The sequence below is a fragment of the Eubalaena glacialis genome, chromosome 12, assembly GCF_028564815.1.
Source record: "Eubalaena glacialis isolate mEubGla1 chromosome 12, mEubGla1.1.hap2.+ XY, whole genome shotgun sequence".
Classification (NCBI taxonomy): domain Eukaryota; kingdom Metazoa; phylum Chordata; class Mammalia; order Artiodactyla; family Balaenidae; genus Eubalaena; species Eubalaena glacialis.
In genome coordinates, this window is record NC_083727.1 from 37,390,172 (window position 1) to 37,413,164 (window position 22,993).

The 22,993-nt window shown below is 39.3% G+C and overlaps 1 protein-coding gene across 3 annotated transcripts in view; it reads right to left on the reverse strand.

Annotated features, from left to right (window-relative positions):
* TPD52L1 (TPD52 like 1) overlaps window positions 1–22,993 on the reverse strand; it is a 98,174-nt gene that overhangs the window by 31,042 nt on the left and 44,139 nt on the right. For all 3 annotated transcript variants that reach the window (XM_061206886.1, XM_061206885.1, XM_061206887.1), the window contains exon 2: window positions 5,619–5,734. In XM_061206886.1, the coding sequence (XP_061062869.1) occupies window positions 5,619–5,734 (116 nt within the window). The remainder of the gene's footprint in view (window positions 1–5,618; window positions 5,735–22,993) is intronic.

The window sequence follows — 22,993 nt, forward strand, 5'->3', positions numbered from 1 at the left end:
TATTAAGCAAAACCCAGAAGGCGAAAAAACAGATAATCTTAAATTACATTAACATGCAAGACTGAAAATGGCCAATCTCGTCTCTTTCTGCAGAGCAGAGAGTCCTGACACAGCAGAAAGGCCTTTAATCACAAATGCTTTAAATGACAATCCTGGTGAGATTCATTCACTTATTTGGCTAAGGAGAATTTTTGGTCTAGTTACACCAGTGGTTCTCAATTTCAATTTATATAAAAGTCATGCAGAGAGCACATTTAAAATGCAGATTCCAGAAGTAGGCCCCTTTTAATGCCCTGAGATTCTGATGTCTCAAATTTGGTGAGGCCAGCCTACATATATTTTTTAACAAGCACCCTCAGATATTCTGATGCAGGTAGTATGCAAATTCTACATTGTAAGTACCTCTGCAGCCATATCAAATTCGTTTTGGAATGAGCTGGAGGGCAGGTAAATCATCAATTAAAGTATTTAAGATATCCTTTCCCCTTTAATTTTAAATGAATCATATCTTCACTAGAAACTGATAGTCTGGTTCTTTGGTTTCTTGACCCCTTAGAAGATCTTCTTATAGGATAAATATTTATGCACAAGATTAGATATTTCAACTTGATTACTCAGATATGAATGAATAGGAATGTAAGTGTTGGTGAGGATGTGGAGAAATTGAAACCCTTGTTCATTGCTGGTGGGAATGAAAAATGGTTCAGCCACTGTGGAAAACAGTCTCTCAGTTTCTCAAAAAGTTAAACATGGAATTACCATATGACACAGCACTCCTGCTCCTAGGTATATTCTCCAAAGAATTGAGAACAGGTACTCAAACAAATACATGTATATGCATGCTCAAAACAGCACTACTCACAATAGCCAAAAGGTGAAAACAACCCAAATACTCATCAAAGGACGAATGGATAAACAAATTGCAGTATATACATAAAATGGAATATTATTCACTGGTAAAAATGAATGAAGTACTGATATAAGCTACAACACAGGTGAACCTCAAAAACACTAGGCTAAGTGAAATAAAGCCAGCCACAAAAGGTCACATATTGTATGATTCCATTTACATGAAATACCTAGCTAAATCCATAGAGACAGAATGCAGGCTGATGGCTGCAGAGAAGAAAGAGAAATGGGAAGCAACTGCTTAGTGGGTATGGGGTTCCCTTTTGGGACGATTAAAATGTTTTGGGGCTGGACAGAGGTGGTAGTTACACAACACTGTAAGTTTCTAAATGCCATTGAATGGTTCAATTTAAAATAGTTAATTTTATGTTATGCCAATTTATTGCAATAAAAAATGAAAAAAATTATAAATTAAGTAATGAGTTAGCTTCAATATGAAATTTATATTAGAAGATTGAAAACTTACTTTTCTATTTAATCTGCTATATTACATAAAATATCTAACTTAAATCCAGAAAAAGAAATACTTTCATAAACTATTAAGTATCAGTATGATGTTTAGGAGTAAGAGCATTTGGTCTCCTGTACACATTGCTTCAAGTCCTGTCACTTCTCCTGGTTACTCCTGCCTTGGCTAAGAATATGGGAGAATTAAAATTAAAACGCAAATAATATCTGGGAGGGTGTGACAGGCCATGGGGTGCCCAGACATTTGGTCAAACATTATTCTGGGTGTGTCTGTGAGGGTTAGTCTGCATGAGATTAACATTTGAATTGGTAGACTGAGTAAAGCAGATTGCTCTCCCAAAGTGGGTGGGCCTCATCTAATCAGTTGAAGACCTATATAGAACAAAAAGGCTGACCCTCCCTTGAGTAAAAGGGAACTCTATCTGCCTGTCTGCTTTTGAGCTGGGCCACTGTTTTGTCTTGTTGTTGTTGTTGTTGTTTGTTTTTTTGTTTTTTCAGATTCAAACTGTAACATTGGCTCTTCCTAGGCCTTCAGACTGGAGCTACACAATCAGCTCCCCTGAGTCTCCAGCTTGCTGACTGTAGACCTTGAGACTTGCCAGCCTCCAGAATCACAACAGCTAATTCCTTATAATAAATCTCTTTCTATATACATATATATATATCCTATTGGTTCTGATTCTCTGGAGAACCCTGATTAACACAGAGGGGTGTTACAATAAGACAGTACTGGTTGTGAAGACTTTAGTTGTTCACTAGCTCAGTTCAGAAAAAATGAAAGTCTTGAAGGAAAAAAACTGAGAGAGGAAGGAAGAGCTTAGGGCACTTCTTTGTAAAGGCTAAGAGACGGGTGGCTTGAGGGCACTGTGTGCTTTTCTTGGGGAATGACACACCGAGCGACAGCCATTGTCTACTTGATAATGCTGTCTGGTATTTTTCCTACTCCTATTAATGCTCATTTTTCTTGAGTCATTTTATCTAGGGGACATTGGCAGTACTTGATTGTTATATAATCATAAATTTACAGTTCTAATGCCAACACTTCATCCTTTTCAAAAGGCAAGCCACATTATAGAATACTGAGCATCAAATGCAGCTTAGAGAAACGAAAGTGGGAGTGGGATGTTAGTAGCACAGAAGTATTGAGCAAGTTTATTTAAAAAGGGAGAAAGGAAAAAATAATCCACAGAATAGATGCATAAAAACCTCAGAAAAGATGTTAGGAGCAGCTGGTAATAAGACTAATGAGAACAAATATCTGAAACAAAATAGTATTTCTTTGTATATTGACAAGATTTGTAAAAAAAAAAAAAAAAAAAAAAAAAATTCTTCTTCCAGTATTCACAAATATAAATGCTTGTTGGCGCTATGATTCAAGTTAATTATAAATCTTAATTGCACACCTTCTGTGCACAAACCACTGCACCAGATCAGAAGTGATATTGGCCCCGCACTGAAGGAACTTTTAAAAACACACATATTGCATGAACATAATAACAAGCTCGAGACTGAACTGTGTTAACGACAGATTCCTCTTTTAAGGTGCAGACCTCGGCTAAGATGTATCCCCTTGGACAATACTGGCTCATTTTATGTCTCTGCCCACAAGGACAGGTCTTCCCTCTGCCAGCACTTGGTAAGTACAACAGTGTGCCGGCTGTGTGGCTGAAGGGGGTTACAGGCTCGCCTGAAGTCTAAGGATGTCCTCATGGGAATACAGACCACAGAACAGTGCAGGGTAAAGCAGTGGGGCGGGGATCCAGCGCAGCCAGCAAACAGTGGGAGAAACTGAGGAAACAAGGGAGAGGAGTGTACAGAAGAGGAGAGCAGGTGCCTGGCACCCCCCAAGACCCCTCTAAGCAAAGCAATCAGATGTAAGAAGTCCCCCTACACAAAGCTCTTGCTTTGGATCACGGCCACAACTTACTGCCTGATTCAAAAGCAGTCTAGTAGGCTGACCTGTGAGGTGTCCTGTTACCCAAGTGGCTACCAGACCCAGTAGGATCTTCCCTCAAACAGAGAGGGGTTGCTTATGACCAGGGGCCCCAGAGGAGTATCTGTGGAGAATTGAGGCAGAGAAGTTGAGCTATCTGCACGATGTCTCAGTTCTTCATAGGGCCAGCCGTGGGACTGCTGAGATGCCCTTGATGCAATTAAACCCTAGCATTTAAGGTAATCTGAATGCATGTGTGATCTGAAAGAACCTAATTTGTGGTGTGTGTGTGTGCGCGCACGTACGCTGTGAAAGGGCAGAGAAAGTGGATTTAAGAAAAGAATGAGCAGAAAGCAGAGGTGGCCTGAGATGGAGGGAGAAGAAATGGAAATGTGAAGATGAAAAACAGCAAAGATCCCCTCCTTTGCTTTTTGCTGGGCCTGAGGCAAACAGCTGTGCCCAGTGCCCCTGGAGGTTACACTGCTACCTTTGGCAAGACGTGGTGCTTCTCCATCCCTGAGGAATCCAGAAATAAGAGACAGGAAGCATGGAGGCTAATGCATCCTAAAGGATGAAAACATCAATCCTGGTAACATGAAAAAGTAACAAGGAGTCTGGTGTTATTTTCAGAAGTCAGCCTCAAAAACTCTTAGGAATGAGACACACTTCAGGGTCATTAATGTGGCCAAATGAGACAAGAATGTGTGAAAACACTGGTTTTTTATATTCATGGGGGCATCCATTGAGAACCAAGGCTTACTGTTTCTTGATTATAAACATAATACTTGCTCATTGTTGAAAGTTTAGAAAATACAGCATGCAGGCACACAAAAAACATAGATGTATGTATGTGTGTGTGTGTGTGTATATATATATATCCCAGTAATCCCAGAACTGAGAAAAATCAAGTCATTTTATAAAAGTTGGTCTGTTACAGAGGTTGTGTATGAACTTAAACTTGGATGATAACAGTGAAGGAGTTAAATTTCAGCTCAGAATCAGTTAGCTGATGCCAGTCTGCAGAATATAACTTTTGTCAACACAATTGACAGGAACAAGTCATAATCCAGGATTCCAGGCCTTAAGAAAACGTGGAGCTCAGATATTCTGTTTAGGTTGACTTTGGTCCGTGCACTCTGGCAGGTGTGGCCAATCTGAAATAAACGAGGTGGTTCTGGATCAGTGGCCACAGACAGATCCAGCTAAAGAACCAGGCTATTTGATCTGAGGCACTGTCCTTACTAAAATAATTTCTGCTGTACTAGAAGAACAAGCTGCTCTTTCATTTTATCATGAGGTTATTGTAGGGTGTGTCTTGTGAAAGCACCTGAAATGTCTTTAGTATTATTATGAGCTGTCATAAACACACACTATCAGAACCTTAGAGCTTGGAGAGTCTGGGGTGGACACAGCGTGGTGAAGGTAAGGTGAAGCTTAATTTAAAGCTGTGCTCCAGCCTGTAGAAGAGGCCAGAGGAAGAAGACAAGCCTTGTTCCAGCTGGACCAGGAGGTTCCTACCCTCTGAGCCAGGGATTCAAATGGGGAGGAATGCTGGCCTCTTCCCCTCTTGCCCTACTGCTTCTTCTACTTGAGAAGCTCCCTTCTCCTGCCCTTTCCTCCTACAACGTAAATGCTCCCTAGCAAAGTATTTAAGAGGTAGCAAAGTGTTTGTAGTGGGTGCTACAAACAAATGGCTTGAACAAAGAGTTGTCTTCACGACGAGCCAGGCACCCTCCTCATCTCTAGGTCCGGATGCCCATGGCAACTACACAAGCTCTAATGAAGCCTAAAGTCATCATAGCTTCCCTCTCTACCGCCGGAGCTTTATTCTTCTGAAAAAGAGCACATCAACTTGATAAATTCAGTTGCTTCTATGAATGAATTTTTCATTATAAACATAAATCCTTTCAAAGTATTTGTTGAGCTAAGCTGCTGACCTAAATCAACAACTGCTCTTCAGAGGCAGCTTGCGCCTGTACCAAGGTCTTGAAGGAATTCCATAAGGTTTGTAAGTGATTTATTGTCCCCATAGCATTGTGATACTAAGAAGAGTAAGAGGTGCATATTTACAACTAATTATTGTTGCTTAAGCAGCATAACCATTTGTTTTCCTATGGCCACCAACGGATAATGGACAATTAGCATTACAAAAATACCTCAGAAAAATGAATCATCTTACAATATATCACTTATTAAATCTTATTAAATGAAAGACAACATAATTGTAATATGCAACTTACATCAACTAACAATAATTCTCAGGATTTGGAGATAGACATAGCAGCAATAAGAAGATTAGTAAACATACCTGAACTAGTTCTGCCTTTAACTCTTCTTTTTCCTCCTCAGAGAGCATGCTAGGGAAGTCAGCACTGGCTACTGTGTCTTCATCTCTTCCTTGCAGTGGTTCAGTCTCCAACAAACCTTTAGGCAAGATTGGCAAAACATAACGCAATTTAAAAAATGAATTTAGCCAAATTCTACTTCCATGGTCTGAAGAACTAGATACTCTGACTGACCCTCCCACTGAAAAATAACTAAATATTCCAGAAGAAAGAAATCCTTCTAAATGTGTCATGAGCTGCCAAGAAAGTAGACTAAGAATCCCAAAAACTAAGTGAAAGTGGGAAGTTGAGATGTAAACAAAACAAGTCTTCATTAATTCTACATTTACCACCCAGATGAATCCCAGCCTCGGTTTTTACTGTCCCATGGGAGGCAGGGGGCAGAGGACAAAGCCCAGGGCCACGGAGGGAGAGGAGGTTATGGTGAGACCCCTCCATAAATCCTCCTGCCCACAGGGCTACACCCTGAGAGTAAGGTGACCTGGAAGTAAATACCTTCACTCCCCACAGGCATCTGCAAGGCAAATTGCCTGCCTTGACACTCAGCATAAAATGGACAGGGCAAAAGGGCTTCCCCTGAGAATTCACAACCTCCCAGGTGGTCCAAAAGAACCTCGAGATAAGAGAGTATTAAAACTTTTTTCCACTTCGATGTGGAAATATGCAGCTATGGAACCTGGAGCAGCTGCAGCCGTGAGGAAGTATTGTGGCCACACTGACTCTGTCAGAGGGAGGTGGGAAGTGCTTGGACAGCGCAAATGCACATGTCTTCTGCAAACAGGCGCACATACATATGGAAGCTTTATTTATGGCATGAATTATGACAGAGCTGGCATTTATACATCTCTGGAAAAAGGGAGGTCTTTTAATAAATTGTCCTGGAACAAATAGTTATCCATATAGTAAAAATAAAATTGGACACCTTCACACCATTCACAGAGATTAAATTATAAACATTTTAGAAGACAACATGGGACTTTATATTTATGAACCTCTGGGTAGGAAGGGATTTCTTGAGACACAAAAAAAGGGCAAATCATGAAAGAAAGGATGGATGAGATTAAGAATGAGTTATCACTTCACACCTGTCGGAATGGCTATTGTCAAAAAGACCACAAATAACAAATGCTGGTGAGGAGAAAAGGGAACACTTGTGCACTGTTGGTGGGAATACAAATTGGTGCAGCCGTTACGGAAATAGTATGGAGGTTCCTCAAAAAACCAAAAATAGGACTACTATATGATCCATCAATTTCACTTCTGGGTGTTTACCCAAAGAAAACAAAAACACTGACTTGAAAGATATAGGCACCCCAATGTTCATAGCAGCATAATTTACAATAACAAAGATCTGGAAGCAACCTAAGTGTCCATCAACAGATGAATGGATAAAGAAGACACGGCATATATATATATGTGTGTGTGTGTGTGTGTGTGTGTATACACACACACACACACACACACATATATGTATATATACACACACATATATATATACACACACACACATGCAATGGAACATTAGTCATATAAAAGAATGAAATTCTGCTATTTGCAAAAATGTGGAGGGACCTAGAGGGTATTATGCTTAGTGAAATAAGTCAGACAGAGAGAGACAAATACTGTTTGTTATAACTTATATGTGGAACATAAAAAAATAAAACAAACAAATATAACAGAAACAGCTCACCGACATAGAGAACAAACTAGTTATTACCAGTGGGAAGAAGGATGGAGGAGGGAAAAGATAGGGGTAGAGGACTAAAAGAGACAAACTACTATATAAAATAAATGAGATACAAGGATATATTGTACAGCACAGGAAATATAGGCAATATTTTTAGAATAACTTTAAATGCAGTATAATCTATCAAAATACTGAATCACTCTATTGTACATCTGAAACTAATATAATATTGTAAATCAACTCTTAATTAAAAAATAAGAATGTTTCTTCATCAAAAACACTAACTGTATGGAAAATAAAAAGACAAGCCACTAATGGAAGAAGATATCTCCCAGATGTATAACTAGCATGATTAGTTCCTAGAATAAACAGAATTCCTACCAACCCACATAAACAATGGAAATAACCCAATAGAAACATGGGCCAAAAAACCCAAACAGATTCATTACAGGGAGAAATCACAAGTGGTTAATAAATCCAGAATAACAGGCTCAACCTCATTGATATTCTGGGAAATACAAATTAAAACATTTCATACCCACTGGATTAGCAAAAAGTTAAAAGTTTGATGGTATTAATAAAAGTTGATGACTATGTAGAGGATGGAAACTCTGATACAGTGCTTGCAAAAATATAAATAGATACAAATAACTTGAAAAAAATGTATCATTATCTAGTAAAGTTGAACATTCACACACCCTACAATCCAGCATTCCACACCTATGGATATACCCAAGACACTCATACATCAGTACCTGAGGTCATTAATAAGAACTTTCATGGTAGCAAAAAACTGTAAATCAGCAAAAGTCTATCAACAGGAGAACATATAAGCACACCGTGGTCATTTACACCAAGACGACTCGACCTAGTGAGATGAGTGAGCTACAGCCATGAACGCCACATGGATGAAATGCAGAAACAAGACGCTGAGTGAAAAACACAAGTTGCAGAAGAATAATAAGTATAATTGCACTTATATGAAGTCCCCAAACACAAAAACTAAATAAAATACTGTTTAGGAATAAAAGTAAAAAGACAAGCAAGGCTATGGTAAAAAATTCAGGACCATGGTTTTCTCTGAGGAGTGGGGGAGACCAGTTTCAATGCTAAGTATTTCTTTTTCATGAGTAATACCTGTTCGTTGTAAAAGATAATAAAATAAAATAACCCATTAGTCATTAAAATTACTATTAATCACACTACCCAGAAATAATGATCATTTTGTCCATCCTTTCTGGTATTTCTTCTATGCATTTGTTTACATTTTCTTGTATATACTTATATGCATTTACTGTTGTGAATTTATTTTTTCAATAGGATAACATGAATATCCTTTATGTCTAAAAACACATATTTACCTTTATTTATTTTTATGGTTGTACAGTATTTTGTGTCACGTATGACTGATAATTTATCCTGTTTATTGGGGAGCTGCAGTGAACATCTCCTTGCCAAGTCATTAGGCAAAATCTTGATGATTTCCTACACACTGGGTTACAGAGGCAAAGGCCATGGACATTTTGAAACCTTCTGCCTAGTTATCCCCCCGAAAGGTGGTGCCAGTTTGATGCAAACATCAGCAACCTAGGAGAATATCTCTAGATTCTTGGTACAAGAATGTTAAGTAGGTCATTTAAAAGGTTTTAAACACTGTCATTTATTTCTGCTGGTAAATATTTATGTTTACATGTGGCCAATATATTTTTAGTCAGTGTTCTAGGATAACTGTCTAAATCAGGAATCAGCAGTAATTCCAAGCACAGTTTTAAGAGATGGGCCCAGAAGGTAAGCTGCCCGCCTGCACTGGGGGCTGGGGGAGAGCCATAGGAGGAGCCTGTAAGACACTCTGGTCTTCTCCCCAACTCAGCCTGGCTCAGGAACTTAGCAGATACTGCTCAAACTTATCCAGAACCTAAATTCTCCATCTTCTCCTTTCTTGACAGTATGAGAGGACATGTACCAGGGAACAGACAATAGTTCCAGGCACTTGGACTTTTCAAGACATCAAACATCTTTAGCATCTTCCTATATTCTAGGAAGATTCGAAATCCATTTTAATTGCTAATATGTGAATTGGGAAACTTCTAGCAAATTTAGGGAAGGACAGACCTCCCCTTATCCAGCAGGTAGCTTCTACTTTTCAGGGGGAAGGTATATAAATCTTATAAAGTGAGATATTTCCTGCACTGGCCTTCAGCTCTGATCTGTCACACATGCCACTCCTCAGAGACATCATGAATCTCAAAGTTTCTCTCCCAGAAAGCAGCCATTCAGGAAATCTGCCTGGAGCCCAGAAGCTGCTAGTTAGGTCAGGTCTAATTAGACCAGCTACCGTCTTTACTCTTATCTTTGAAATAAATGCCAGTTCCCCATCATTTTTTTGACTCACTGGGTTAGGGAAGTAGCAATCACTCATGAGGTCAAAGGATAATTCCAGAATCAAGGAGTAGGGGAAAAAAGGAGTTCGATTTTAAAAAGTGATTAAACAGTGAAAGAGTCAAAATCAGAAAGAAAAAAAAAAGCAAATAGGAAGAGATACCAAGTGACAGATGATAATGTGAGAAGGGCAGTAAAATGAGTATACAATAACCTAGTTACTGTGGAAGAAGATATTAGAGAAGATTAAAAACATATTTTTAATAAGAGCAATAATTAGTGGGAAAACTGTTCAAGAAGCACAATTTTTAGCAGGTACCAATACATTATGAATTTTGTTCTCTTTTCCAAATGTGCAGACTACGCTGCCTTTATCTGGCATAGAAGAAAGAACACTACAACAGGAGTCGGGACACTTGGAATTCTGCCTACCTGTGGGCTTGCCACTAACCAGCAGAGGACACTTGACCTCAATTATCTCATCTGTAAAATGGGTACCTTACAGGATTGTTGTTAAGATTAAATGATGTTAAATCAGATAAGATATGTGAAAATGTTTAAATTTCCATACAAACCTCAGCAACATATTGGTGAAATTTGGGGGTGACAGTTTTTCAAAGTATTAATGGGCTATATTTTCTTTTGTGTTTTAGCCTCCCCAAGATCTAGTATTTTCCTAGCTGGTCTAAGGCATCCATCTGTCTGAGGTAGAGAAAGGAGCAAAAGAAACACGAAGATTAATATTTAGATTTTTGGCATTTGAAATTGGATTTGCCAGGAAGACAACAGTTTTGCAAAATGGGCAATATTCTTAGGAGGGGATGTTCTCCACATCTTTATTTCCCTCTTTGTACATCAGAAGCCAAGGCCAGGACATCCAGGCCAGGAAGTTCCCCTTAGGTACACAGTGCATGAGGACTTACCAAGGATGCATGTGCCTCCTGCTCTGTGCCCGGGAGCAGGTGGGAAGAGGGAAGGGAGGAAGAAGGAGAGGAGCTGTAAGGTGTGGATGTCCAATCTTTCACTTTGGGTTTTGGCCCAGAAGGATTTATAGAGGAACCTGCCGGAGGTTCTGTTTGCTTCTCCAGAGCCACCCTCTATCCTCTTCCACTCTGCTCTGTGCCTGGGAGACTGGCCTAAGGATTACATCAACATGGTTCCCTCACCCTTCTGCCTCCTTTCTGCATTGGCCATCAGAGCCCCAGCGGGAGACCCTGTGGTGCAGAAGAAAGGGGCAGGGACTGCCTCTCTCCCTGCCAGGCTGCACTGTGCAGTTTTATTTTTCCACCACCAAAGACCACAGCTTCTGTTGGGTAGTTTTCTTCTACAGCTCAGCTCTTGTCAAGTTCCTAGAATCCCGCCCTGTCCTCCAGCCTAGGGATTGTATTGACTTCCTGCTGCTATTCTCTGAGGAGCTTCAACATCCCCTGCTGGTTTCCCTTAATTCTTCCTATCTTTCTAATAGTCCCTTCATTAAACTCGTGAATCAGGCACCCCTTTTGAGCGTGTCATCCATTTACTTCTTTCCTGGTCCCTGACTGATATAGGAAGGCTGCCCCACTCTCATCTGGAGGGCAGAGGTCGCTCCAGAAAAAGTATCTTTCAGGCTGTCCTGCACCAACCTGGAGCACAGCCACATCCCTATCAACAGGTGCTGGGTGGCTGGGCATCTTGGCCCTCGGTGTTTAGTTCCCCAATTCACTCTTCTGCAGCCAGTTAACCACGCGTGGGATCCAGAACTCCCCTTAGCACTTAGGGAGAAACTTGCTGCCTTGGCAAAGGGTTGGTGCCCCTGCAGCAGGAGCGGAGGTTACTGGCCCTGGCCAGAGGTCTGGGTGGAGGCAGTGGAGAAATCAGCCATCAAGAGCCAAAGTGAAGCTGAATCAGCTTGGAAAGGTTACTGGGCCCAGACTCAGGTAAGGAAGACAAGATCACAAGTAATATCTGCAGAAAATGTCAGCATCGGAAGACTTCATGGTCCCAGTGGCCCAAAGAGCCAGAGAAGAAGCCAAGGCACTACATGGGCCCTTCCTGCTTCCATATACCAGACATCCCCTTAGCTGGGACAAGGAAAAGGGGAGCTGAAAAAGGAGAATTCTGAGCTAGAGGGTAATTTTACTAAGGAATTGAGTATTATTTAAAGGGGCTTTAGAAATGATTGTATTGGAATAGATAAAGCAATTTTTTCTTCCCCACTATCCAAAGCCCAAGGGTAGTAGAGGTATAGGTATAGATCAGGTATGGAGCACATGTGCACCAAGATGTAGTGTGAATAAATCTTGCAAACCTGCTGTGGAGTATTTTGTACTTCAAGATGCCCATTTTACTTTCATTAGTACATGCAACAAAATATCTAGACTTGTCTTAATAAAAGTAACAAATATTCACAGGAATGACTCTACTGCAGGAATTGTGCTTCTGCATTGGCCGGGTGACATCCTGGGGAAGCAGGTAGGTCTTTAAATACTCATCAAATGCTACCATCTGCCTGCTTTCACTATACCTACAATGACCCAGTGATGACTCATTTAAGTCCCACATATGGGACTAAATGACACAACAAACTGAACCAGATCCAACTGAGAAGTCACTGTGGGCTGGTCTCAGCCTTTGCTAACGGGGACCTTCACTCATGGGACCTGGGTTCAGAGTCTGGCTCAGTTACAAGTCGCTGTGTTCTAACTTAGGTTAGTCTGAGTCCTAAGCCTATGCCTTTCCCTGGCTTACAACCATCTGAAGAATAGTAAACAAAATGCTGCTGAGTACAAATCAAGAGTGAACTTTGGATTAAAGTGCCTCCCCTCCAACCTTGAAATGAAATCACCTATTGGCATCAACATACTTGAATGCATCCTGTCAAGCACTCCCCTGAGTTAGGCTGTGGCTTCATGCACGTGACTGGAACAGTACAGATAGCTATGAGGTAAAATGATTATGAACTGTGATTTCAGATGAGTGACCATACCCTGAATTGTTGGCAAATAAATAAAAGTTACGGAATTTCTTTTAAATAACAAAAGAATCTTGCATGTATGTGTGCGTGCACCATATTCAGGAATTAAAAATAAATCCAGCGAAGGAAGTGCATATTTTCAAAAAGAATACCAAGTTATCCTAGGACTTAATAAAAAAAAAAATTCAATAAAATAGCTTAAATGAAAATTTACCATGTTTTAAATAATAAATTTACAACTGTAATATTTATTACTTAATTATATTTTCTTCATGATGTTTGGTAAAAATAGCTTCAGGCATTCTTTTAACATAAAACGTCAAAATATCCCCATTTATTCCCTAAGGGAAAAGCTATTGAGCTAATCTCATTATTGTTGGATTTATGATTATCTCTGAGTACACACACAAAAAGCTAATACATGTTAATTTGAGGAGGGTAGAAATTAAAGCTATAAAACAAATTTATTTATTAAAATCCCTTCTGCACATTTACTAAATCTTCCACACCAAAAACCAAAATATTATTTCTTATGCACCTCCCTTCTTGAACTGCTTTTCATTCATTTACCAGAAACTCGTATCTAGCCTATTGTTGAATTACATGTAGGGCAGATAGGGCTTTGAATGCTTTTCCTTGTTGCCCTGTAGTTTTGGCAGAGGGCTCAAATGCTAAGAACAATACAATGAGAGCTTTACACTCCCACATCCTAAAAGCAAGGCTGGAACCCTAATGCAGGACATGCCAGTGGGATAACCTATCCCCAGCCTTTGAGAGTGGAGGTGACACATAAACCCCAACTGCCACCTATGGCAGTCTGTAGCTTTAATATATGCAAGGTCTCCCACTGTTGAGTACTGGGAAAAGTCCACGGCGGGCTTTCATCTCCCAAACCCTCTCGTATAGGAGTTGCTCAACTAATATTCGTTGAGTTAATCCCTAGAATAGAAAATCAAGCTATCAACTCTTCTTTTTTAAAAAACATTGAAGTATTGTTGATTTACAATGTTGTGTAAAGTGATTCGATTATACATATATATGTCTATATATTCTTTTTCATATTCTTTTCCATTATGGTTTATTATAGGATATTGAATATAGTTCCCTGTGCAATACAGTAGGATCTTGTGGTTTATCTATTTTATATATAGTAGTTTGTATCTGCTAATCTCAAACTCCTAATTTATCCCTCCCCCAATCCCTTACCCCTTTAGTAACCATAGGCTTGTTTTCTATGTCTTACCAAGTCTTCCTGATGCCCTTTCCGTATCTTTTCATCATCTATCATATCTGTCTATCCTTTTGAATTTTCATTGCTATGACACAGTACTGCTTGCTGTGCATGCTGCTTGCTGTGATTTAGGGCTTTTGTCACTACACACCCAAAATTATTTAAATCTTAGCTAAATTTTACCTCCTTGCTTGCAGTCTCTTTCTCCACCACCCAATCTACACAACACTCAAATTAATATTTTGAACACATAACGTTCATCATGTTAAAACCCAGTTGCAAAAACATTACATGGGTGGAATGGAATTGCTTCTAGCCTAAATTTGAAAATTCTTACACTAGCATTCAAAACCTTCCACGGCTGGCTACAAGTGGTGATTCCAACTAGCCTGCCTGTGATTCTCCCGCCAAGGCCTCAAAACCCACCAGGCTGTCATATGCAGTGTTCCTCACTCATGTTCTATTCATTCTTATGTTTTTGTGCCACTCCATCTCTCTCGAAAGCCTCTCTCCCCTTCCTCCTCAGTTTCTCTTCTAAGAATCCTACCAAGTTGCCAACAACACTAGAATAACAAGTTAACATGTCGTGTGCCTTAAATTGATCTAAAATGGCTTTTTTGCTTTCTCTATGTATTACAATGTACATTACTCTATGTATTATGATATACATTATTCTATATATTACTACTAAATATTATAGAGTAAAAGCTACATTATGACTTGCATTTTATAAATTGCATTAATACACATAATACTATATATTACTATAATTATAGTTAAACAAGTTTATGAAGAAAATATTTCAGACACTGTCCTGTAAAATTTTATTGTCCTTAAAATATGAAGAACACATGAGTCACCACTACTAATAGCATTATTTTCTAAAGCTTTGGTGTCATTTAATAATGTAGCTAAAAAAGATCATCTCTGTAATTATCAGCCTGAGAGTGTACTAATCAGTTGAATAAAGACTTTATGCTTTTTACTAAGTATTTTATCTAAAGATGCTTCTGAGGTTGTAGATGACTAAATTAAATTCTTATGCTCCATCTTTCCCCTTTTTAAAAAATCTGCTGTTTAGGTAATAATCCACATAGTTAGATGCTGGTTAAAATAGACTCTACTCTCTAAAGAAAAATTTGTGACTGACCAAAACCTAACGTTGGCTAAAGATGGAAGTGACATGCTATTACAGATAGAGATAAACAAATATATGGAAATATTTCCTTCCATTTCTCATTTACCCATATGTACAAGGTAACTGTCTTCTGACTGTAAGAGGAAACATACCTTTGATATAAAATTTTTAGGTGCATTGTGTATTGATGAGGTCACCAAAATTCAATAGGATACTAAAGTTAGCAGAAAGTATATGGCACGCAAGAGTTAAATAAGTACTGCACAGCCCTGAAGGGCAGGCCATCTTCAAGGAGATCAAATCAATCAGGGATGCACATAAACCTAAATTACCATTTCTGTGACTAAGGTCTGACCAGGACTCTTACCTACCGTCAGGGATAAGAATCCCAGACAGTCTGAACTGGCCCCATTTACCCAAGGCTTCCCTGGGCTCATGCCCAACCCACGCTTTTGGGGTGCTCCTGAAGGCACTGAGAGCTGTGGAAACTTGAGGGATGGAGAGGCCCTGCTCCCCTATGGCTACAGTGGCACTTCCCAGGCCCATGGGAGTGGCTTGCTTTGTGGCACCATTTTACTGGGCTAACTACAGAAAATGTCCTTGCATTAAGACACGGCTTCAATTATTGTGAAAGACCAGCTGGCCATTCAGGCTGGGATCCCCAGGTTGGCTGCATCTTTGAGAGATGTCATATTCTGTGGTCTGTTAGGTCCAGATATTTTATTTCACTACTTCACATTGTGGTAATCAGCCTCTTAGATGATAGTTTCCACTAACAAATCTTCTGGGAGATTGATTTGCCAAGAAGACCAAATTTCTTTCGGGAAATTCTGTGCTCGTTACTTTCTCAGAACAAAATCTACTAGAGAAACCAAATGAACAGCAAAAGATTATTTGGTAAGCACTGGGAAGAATAAAGAGAGTTTGATGACTTCAAGATATTTATCACTTAGGCTATATTTTAACTGCACAATTCATTGTCTTTCTCCTCCTTCAGATTATGAGGTACTTTATACACTCTTAATACGAGGTTCTCCATAAATATCAATATTTGTGGACTAATTTAATTAGCTCTCATGACCTTACATACGTACTATTCAAATGCCTATAAATTAAATCTGATATTCAGTCAGGGGAGCATCTGTCTTTTTGCAGTGTTGAAGACAAAATGATCAAGACTTACCAGCAACGCAGTGGCCATTGACAGAAGTAGTAAATAACGCAGCAGAGAAGTAACAATCAGCACACATCAATATATCAGCTGTCCTGGCACCATCACTACATTGTTGTTACTGCATCTAGTCCCTTCAAGAACTACATTAAGCCAGAGGCTAGCTTTCTTTCTATCAATGTTCTGCCTGAGTTTATACCTTTATATTCCCCAATAAAACAATTCTAAGTTTCTACTTCCTTGATACAAGTAAGTAAAGGGAGAAAGTTTAAGAGGAACTAGGATCCTCAAGACATGATGGGTGTCCCTAGAACATTAACTCCATTTGGTAATAGAAAACACCTACAGCAGGATCTTACCCAACATCCCGACAAGTTGAAAACTGACATATACCTGGGACTATCTGTGGTAGAAAGGTGTCCTTCATGTCACCTAGGACATAGTTGTGTTACACTGTCCAACCTCTGTGTTAATTTAGGTTGTTTAGAATATATCAATAAAAGAAAACTTTAGTTAACTGTGAATACTGTAGAAAAAAATTTCTTTAAATGTTTAAAAGTGGGTGAAGGGAACAAGTATAGAAAACATTGGGTTTTCTTTAATGAAAGCCAGAAACAGAGAAGCTTAAGTTCCTTACGGTTGATGTGGTAGATGTGTCCCTCCGGGGGCTGCTTCTGAAATTCACTCGCGTGAGGCCAACATGAATCACAACCAAAGAGTGAGCCACTCAGATCTGAGTTTTTATTCCTCACCTGAGGTCACATGGCCTTATCCACACCAATGGCTTCTGTTGGTTATGAGCATTTCAAGTGACCACACTCAAAGCCATGGGAAAAAAACATGAAGTCAATTTTCAATTAAAAGGTGTGACACATTTATCATGAATCTTCTTGGCTTCTCCAATTGCCTACATTTCAAGTATAAGATTAAGGCACTTGGACTATTCTTCCCATTTCAAACCAGCATTTGCTATTCTAGAAAGGCACAGTTTGACACACACAAAATAGATGCACAGTGGATAAATCTGCAACTCAGACCAAAACACTCCAAAAGCAGAGTGATAAAAATGCAGCAGCCACAAATCTGTGAATAAAAAGCCAAACAAATAGTTATGGAAAAACAAAAAATAACTAATCTTCCTGATGGACAGACTCTAGGAACTTCCTTCTCTGAATAAACTCCTACATTGATGTGGAAAAATAAAACTATTGCAAGAATGTGTATAGACAAACCAAAAATAGGTAGATCATTTAACCTTTAAATAATCCCTTTTTTTGTATCCCCATCCTCATTTCACAACCCCCAGCCCTATATATACATATCCAACTTTACCTCTCATGAAACTTGGAAAAGGAAACCAAACCTGACAAAAGATAAATCCTCGGAATTTAACACCCAGCCTTAGATTTTTGCGTTGAACAAGAAGGAAGACAGTCTCACTTACGTTACAAGAAAAGCCCAAGGTAATAAACTATCCTGGATTCAAACTCATCAACAAAAACTAACACTCATTTTAAAAAAAGAAAGAATCCCTTCTCCTTTTCTCTCTACTTCTCCCCTCTTTCTTCTTACACCATCAGAAATAGACTCGAGAATTAGATTTTCCATTCATTTATTTGGTGAGTTGTCTTGAGATACCTGAGCTACAGTAGAGGGACCTGAGACCAGTTTCTCATTTCCTCCAACCCCTGAGGGAGTGAGACAGACACAAGCTTGCATATGGTCAGCTTCACTGAACAGGCTACACTCCCATCCTCGGTCATTCCTTGAATGCTCGTGGGTCTTTGTAAAGGTCTGGGTCATTCTTCAGGGCAAGTTCAAGCAAAAAAAGTAAAACCATTCCCTTTACAATAGAAGACATCTTCTAGGGACTCAAGCAGAACAAAATATAACTTCCCCCCGCCCCGCTCCCCGCATATTTACAGAAAGGGGTAAATAGTAAGAAAGACCTCCACAGGCCCAAGGTTTTTGGGGGGTTTTTTTCTAATAAGCTTTTAAAAGTTCTTTAGTCCTTATACAACATTATGGCTATGGTGAGAGTTAAAGAATAATGCCAGGATGCAGCCTATTGGTACCACAGCCAGACTTGAAGGCCTGATCATTTAAAAAGCATTGGTCAGAGTTATAGGCAGTCTTCCCTTTACTGTAAACAATCAGTTCAGTAGCATTCACATTTCCCCAGTTTTGCTTATCAAATCTTTAGCATTTCAAATAGCTGCTATTGACAATGTCCAGGAGAAAATCTTTTTCTCCTGAAATCTCAGTAGGAAAATAAATGCTAAAAGAGATGGAAAGATGTGTTTCTGAATCATGAAATGTTTAGCAGAAATAAAGTATGCAAGAATTAGGAAAGTTTAAGGCAAGTCATACACAAGAAAATGCAATGGCTAAATAATATATGAAAAGACAACCTTACTAGTAGAAGGAAAATGCAAATTAAAATTGCAAAGTGGTATGATTTTTCGTCTAAGAAATTAGCAAAAATTCGAACGTTGGAGGACAGCCTGTGTTGGCAAGGTTGTAGAGAAACCGGTCCTCCACCACATCACTGGCTTCCGGACTCTGACAGCTGATTGGGAGAGCCTCTGACCCTGCCATCCCACTCTTGAGAATCAATCTTACAGAAAAAAAGGAGAAGATGTAAGAAAATAGGTATAAAGTATTTACTGCAGCATTGTTGGTAGCGGCAGAAAACTAAAAAAACCTGGCTACCCATCAGTAGGGGAACACCTGAAACAAGTACAGGATACTCATATTGCGTACTATTTTTCAGTTATTAAAAATAATGAACTGGATTGACATTCATGGATCAGGAGGAATGTTCACTGTATGTTGTTAAACGTGTAAAGCAAGCTGCCAAATCATGTTCACCCATGACCCATTTTGGGACAGCAATAAAAATTGTTGGGAAAGGCAGTCTCAAGCATGCAGTCTTTTTTTTTTTTTTTTTTTTAATCAGTCATCAATTTTATACACATCACTGTATACATGTCAATCTCAATCGCCCAATTCAGCACACCACCATCCCCACCCCACCGCAGTTTTCCCCCCTTGGTGTCCATACGTTTGTTCTCTACATCTGTGTCTCAACTTCTGCCCTGCAGCCCGGTTCATCTGTACCATTTTTCTAGGTTCCACATACATGCGTTAATATACGATATTTGTTTTTCTCTTTCTGACTTACTTCACTCTGTATGACAGTCTCTAGATCCATCCACGTCTCAACAAATGACTCAATTTCGTTCCTTTTTATGGCTGAGTAATATTCCATTGTATATATGTACCACAACTTCTTTATCCATTCGTCTGTTGATGGGCATTTAGGTTGCTTCCATGACCTGGCTATTGTAAATAGTGCTGCAATGAACATTCGGGTGCAAGGCATGCAGTCTTTGGACCCCCATTTGGCTGAACGAGAATGGGCCTTGTGCCTGGAACACTTCCTTACTAAGAGATAAAGAGCCCACATAGCCTGTGCTGGGCTTATCACCTCGTGAGGGAATCTCTTTCCCTATCTCAGGCTCAGTGGGTGCTCTGCTTAAGCATGTGTGTCCATGGCCTTCAAGCGCACCCCAGCTTTCAGTATTTCAGACTCCACAGGGGTGCAGTTGGGATCATTCCTCTCTATTGCTGATGGTGGTAGAAAGGAGAGGGGTGAGTAAGGTCAATTGCCCCAGTCAGCTGCCGGGTGAGGGAGGGGACCTGCTAGCCATGAAGGACCTAGGCACAATACTGAAGCTGATCTTGCTCTCTTTTCTATACAAGTAAAGAAAGCACTGTTCCATCTAGAGCCTGACCGCGTTGTTATATTTTCCTTGGCAACGCCAATATCAAGACACAATGGACAGGAGTGTTTAGAGCCCTCTCCTAGCATTGGCGCACAGTGTTCTGCTCCCGTGGGATTAGTAACCAGCACACAGTACTCTGCCCAACAAAAATACCTTCTATATGTGGACATGAACGTCTGTGTGTTTGTAAGAACACTGAGGAAGGTGAGAAAAGATACACACCAAATCATTAACGCTGTTCACTGCAAAAGGGTGAGACTGGATAGGGAAAAGATTAACTCTGTTTTACATACCTCTGTATTACCTGGCTGGTTACAGTAAGCATGTGCAAGGGACTGAATGTTTGTGGCCCCCAAATTCACATGTTGAAATCATAATACCCAACGTTATGATATTAGGAGGTGGGGGTCTTTGAGAAGTGATTAGGTCATGAGGGTTGAGCCCTCATGAATGGGATTAGGGCCCAGAGAGATCTCTCCCCACTTCCACCATGTGAGGACATAGCAAAAGATGGCCATCTATGAACCAGGAAGTGGGCTCCCACCAGACACAGAATCTGCTGGCACCTTGATCTTGGACTTCCTAGCCTCCAGAACTGTGATAAATAAATTTCTATTGTTTAAGCCACCCAGTCTATGGTATTTTTGTTATGGCATCCCGAATGGACCAACATAGCATGTAATTGTTAAAATTTTTCAAAATTTATAATTTAAAATTTCAAATTTATGTATAAGTAAAACTTAAAAGGATTACAAAAGTATAAATATAGATATAAGATACTACCTATCCTAGTCAATTCAGGTAAGAAAGATAATACTTAAATCTTGGCTATTAATTTTTAAAATATCCAGAAAATGGGTTCAGGAGTCCCATGGTTGCAAATATGTCTCACAGTTGTTATAGTAAGGAAGTCCTTTCTAATGTCTAACTCAAATTATTCTCACTACCATCAAAGCAAATGCCTCATTTCCATTCAGGTCAACCAACATTTATTTATTTACTATTTATTATCTTTTGTCAGTGGAATTAGTGAAACAATACACACTATCACTGATGTGGTATTTTTAACAATATTAACTGGTATGCTCAGCAAACTATCTTAAAGACAAATATTGAAGACTAACAACAACAAAAAGGGTGAAATATGTTAAATGCCAAAAAATGGAGGATTATTTATACACTCTATGGTAAATCCATAAAAAGGAACATTTTGCATCATAAAAAAATCATTTTCCAGAAAAACAATTAATAATAACATTAAAAGCTCAAAATATTGTTAATTTTAAAACATATAAAACCATGGTTTCAAATTTTATATCAAATATTAAAGTGCATATATTTTCTATGCATAGAAAAAGACTATATGAAGGAAATCCACAAAAATCTTTAAAATGAATATTCTGGGAAGTGGATTTACAGGTGATTTTTTTTCATTTACTTCCACTTTTCTGTATTCTTCAAATTTTCTAAAATAAATATACATTAAGAAGAAAGTACAGATCTTTCTAGTTGGGTTCCTCAGGGCCCCTACATCATTCCTATCCTGGTCTGTAACATCACAGTAGAGGCTTTGATGTCTCTTTACTGGATTCAGAATAAAATATAACCCTCGAAGCAGAGCCTCGAGACTGAGTAGAGCCCCTCTATGCTGGGCCCTTCAGCCCTTCTCCATCAGGCAGCCTACTCTCCGGCTGTACCAGCTCACCAGTCATTCTCAGAGCCCTGGGCAATCTCTGCTCCCATTCCTCTACTCACGCTACTCTTTGGCAAGTCATGCCCTTCCCTACCATCTTCATGTGTCCAACACTGCTTCGTCCTCTAAGCCCAGGTCAAATGGTGCCTACACTGTGAAGCTTTTCTCTGAATTAACTGCTTCCTCATGTATGTGTCTTATCTGTTCTCACTGGTTCCGTTCCAGCACTCATCATGTTGAATTTAGGGCTTACTAGTCCTTACCCATGAACTCTTCAAGAATAGAGACACTGTCATAATCATGTCTGAATCTCCAGCACTTAGCACCGTTGTGGCAATAGGAGAATTATTGGAACCTCCAGTCAAAAATCACCAAGAAAATAGAAAAAACAAGAAGGATCACTGGATCAAGGAGACCTTTCTGAGCAAGAGAGTCACAGAGTCTTACAAATTGCAATCTAAAATCAAAATCAAGGACCATTTTTAAAAAGCCATACGTGGGAAGATAGATTTTTTTACATACGTAAGAACGAGTATGTAGAACGAATAGATGAGTCTTTTCAATTGTGTCAATGTTATCATCAAAGAACAGTATATATACAGTATATGTATAAACCATTAAATAACTCATTCACTTCACAGTTTTGGTATCAGTGGGAGACAATGCACACTTCTAAATCATGAATGGTGGTTTTTATTTCAAACATAGAGTGGGCGAAGGAACATGCATGAAGAAATCCTAACTTACACAAACTGAGCGAAATGGACCCAGGCAAAGGGGGTCTGGCTTTTTGAAGGTGGCTGAGGAGACAGTGCCTTTGGAGACAGCCGGGGAGGCTCAGGGAGAGCATACAGTTCCAGAGTTCCCACCCTCCCTCTCAGACAGTGCTCACACGCCCACCGCAATCAGAAGTCTTCAGAAGCCTGTCGACTGTCCCACACTCGCAGACACACAAGCCTTTGCTCACTCTGGGGATAAATGACTATTGAGGAACATTTAAAAATTAGGTCACACTGAATTATTGAGAAACTGTGTATATCATTTGTCTCTATTTTGTGAAAACATTTCTGGTATTTTCAATGCACATTTTTTCAAAGAAAATATGTATTTAAATCTGTGGCTAGTACAATTTTGTACACATGTAGTCAATTTTCAACACATTTTTAACAAATGACTAAATCTAGAACTATTTTTTTTAAAAAAGATCGAACTATCTTCAGAATTTATGAATGGAACTTACGGCATGCTAAACACAGAAGCAGGAAGCATCCTAGTCCTCTTTCAAAATCCTTCCCAGT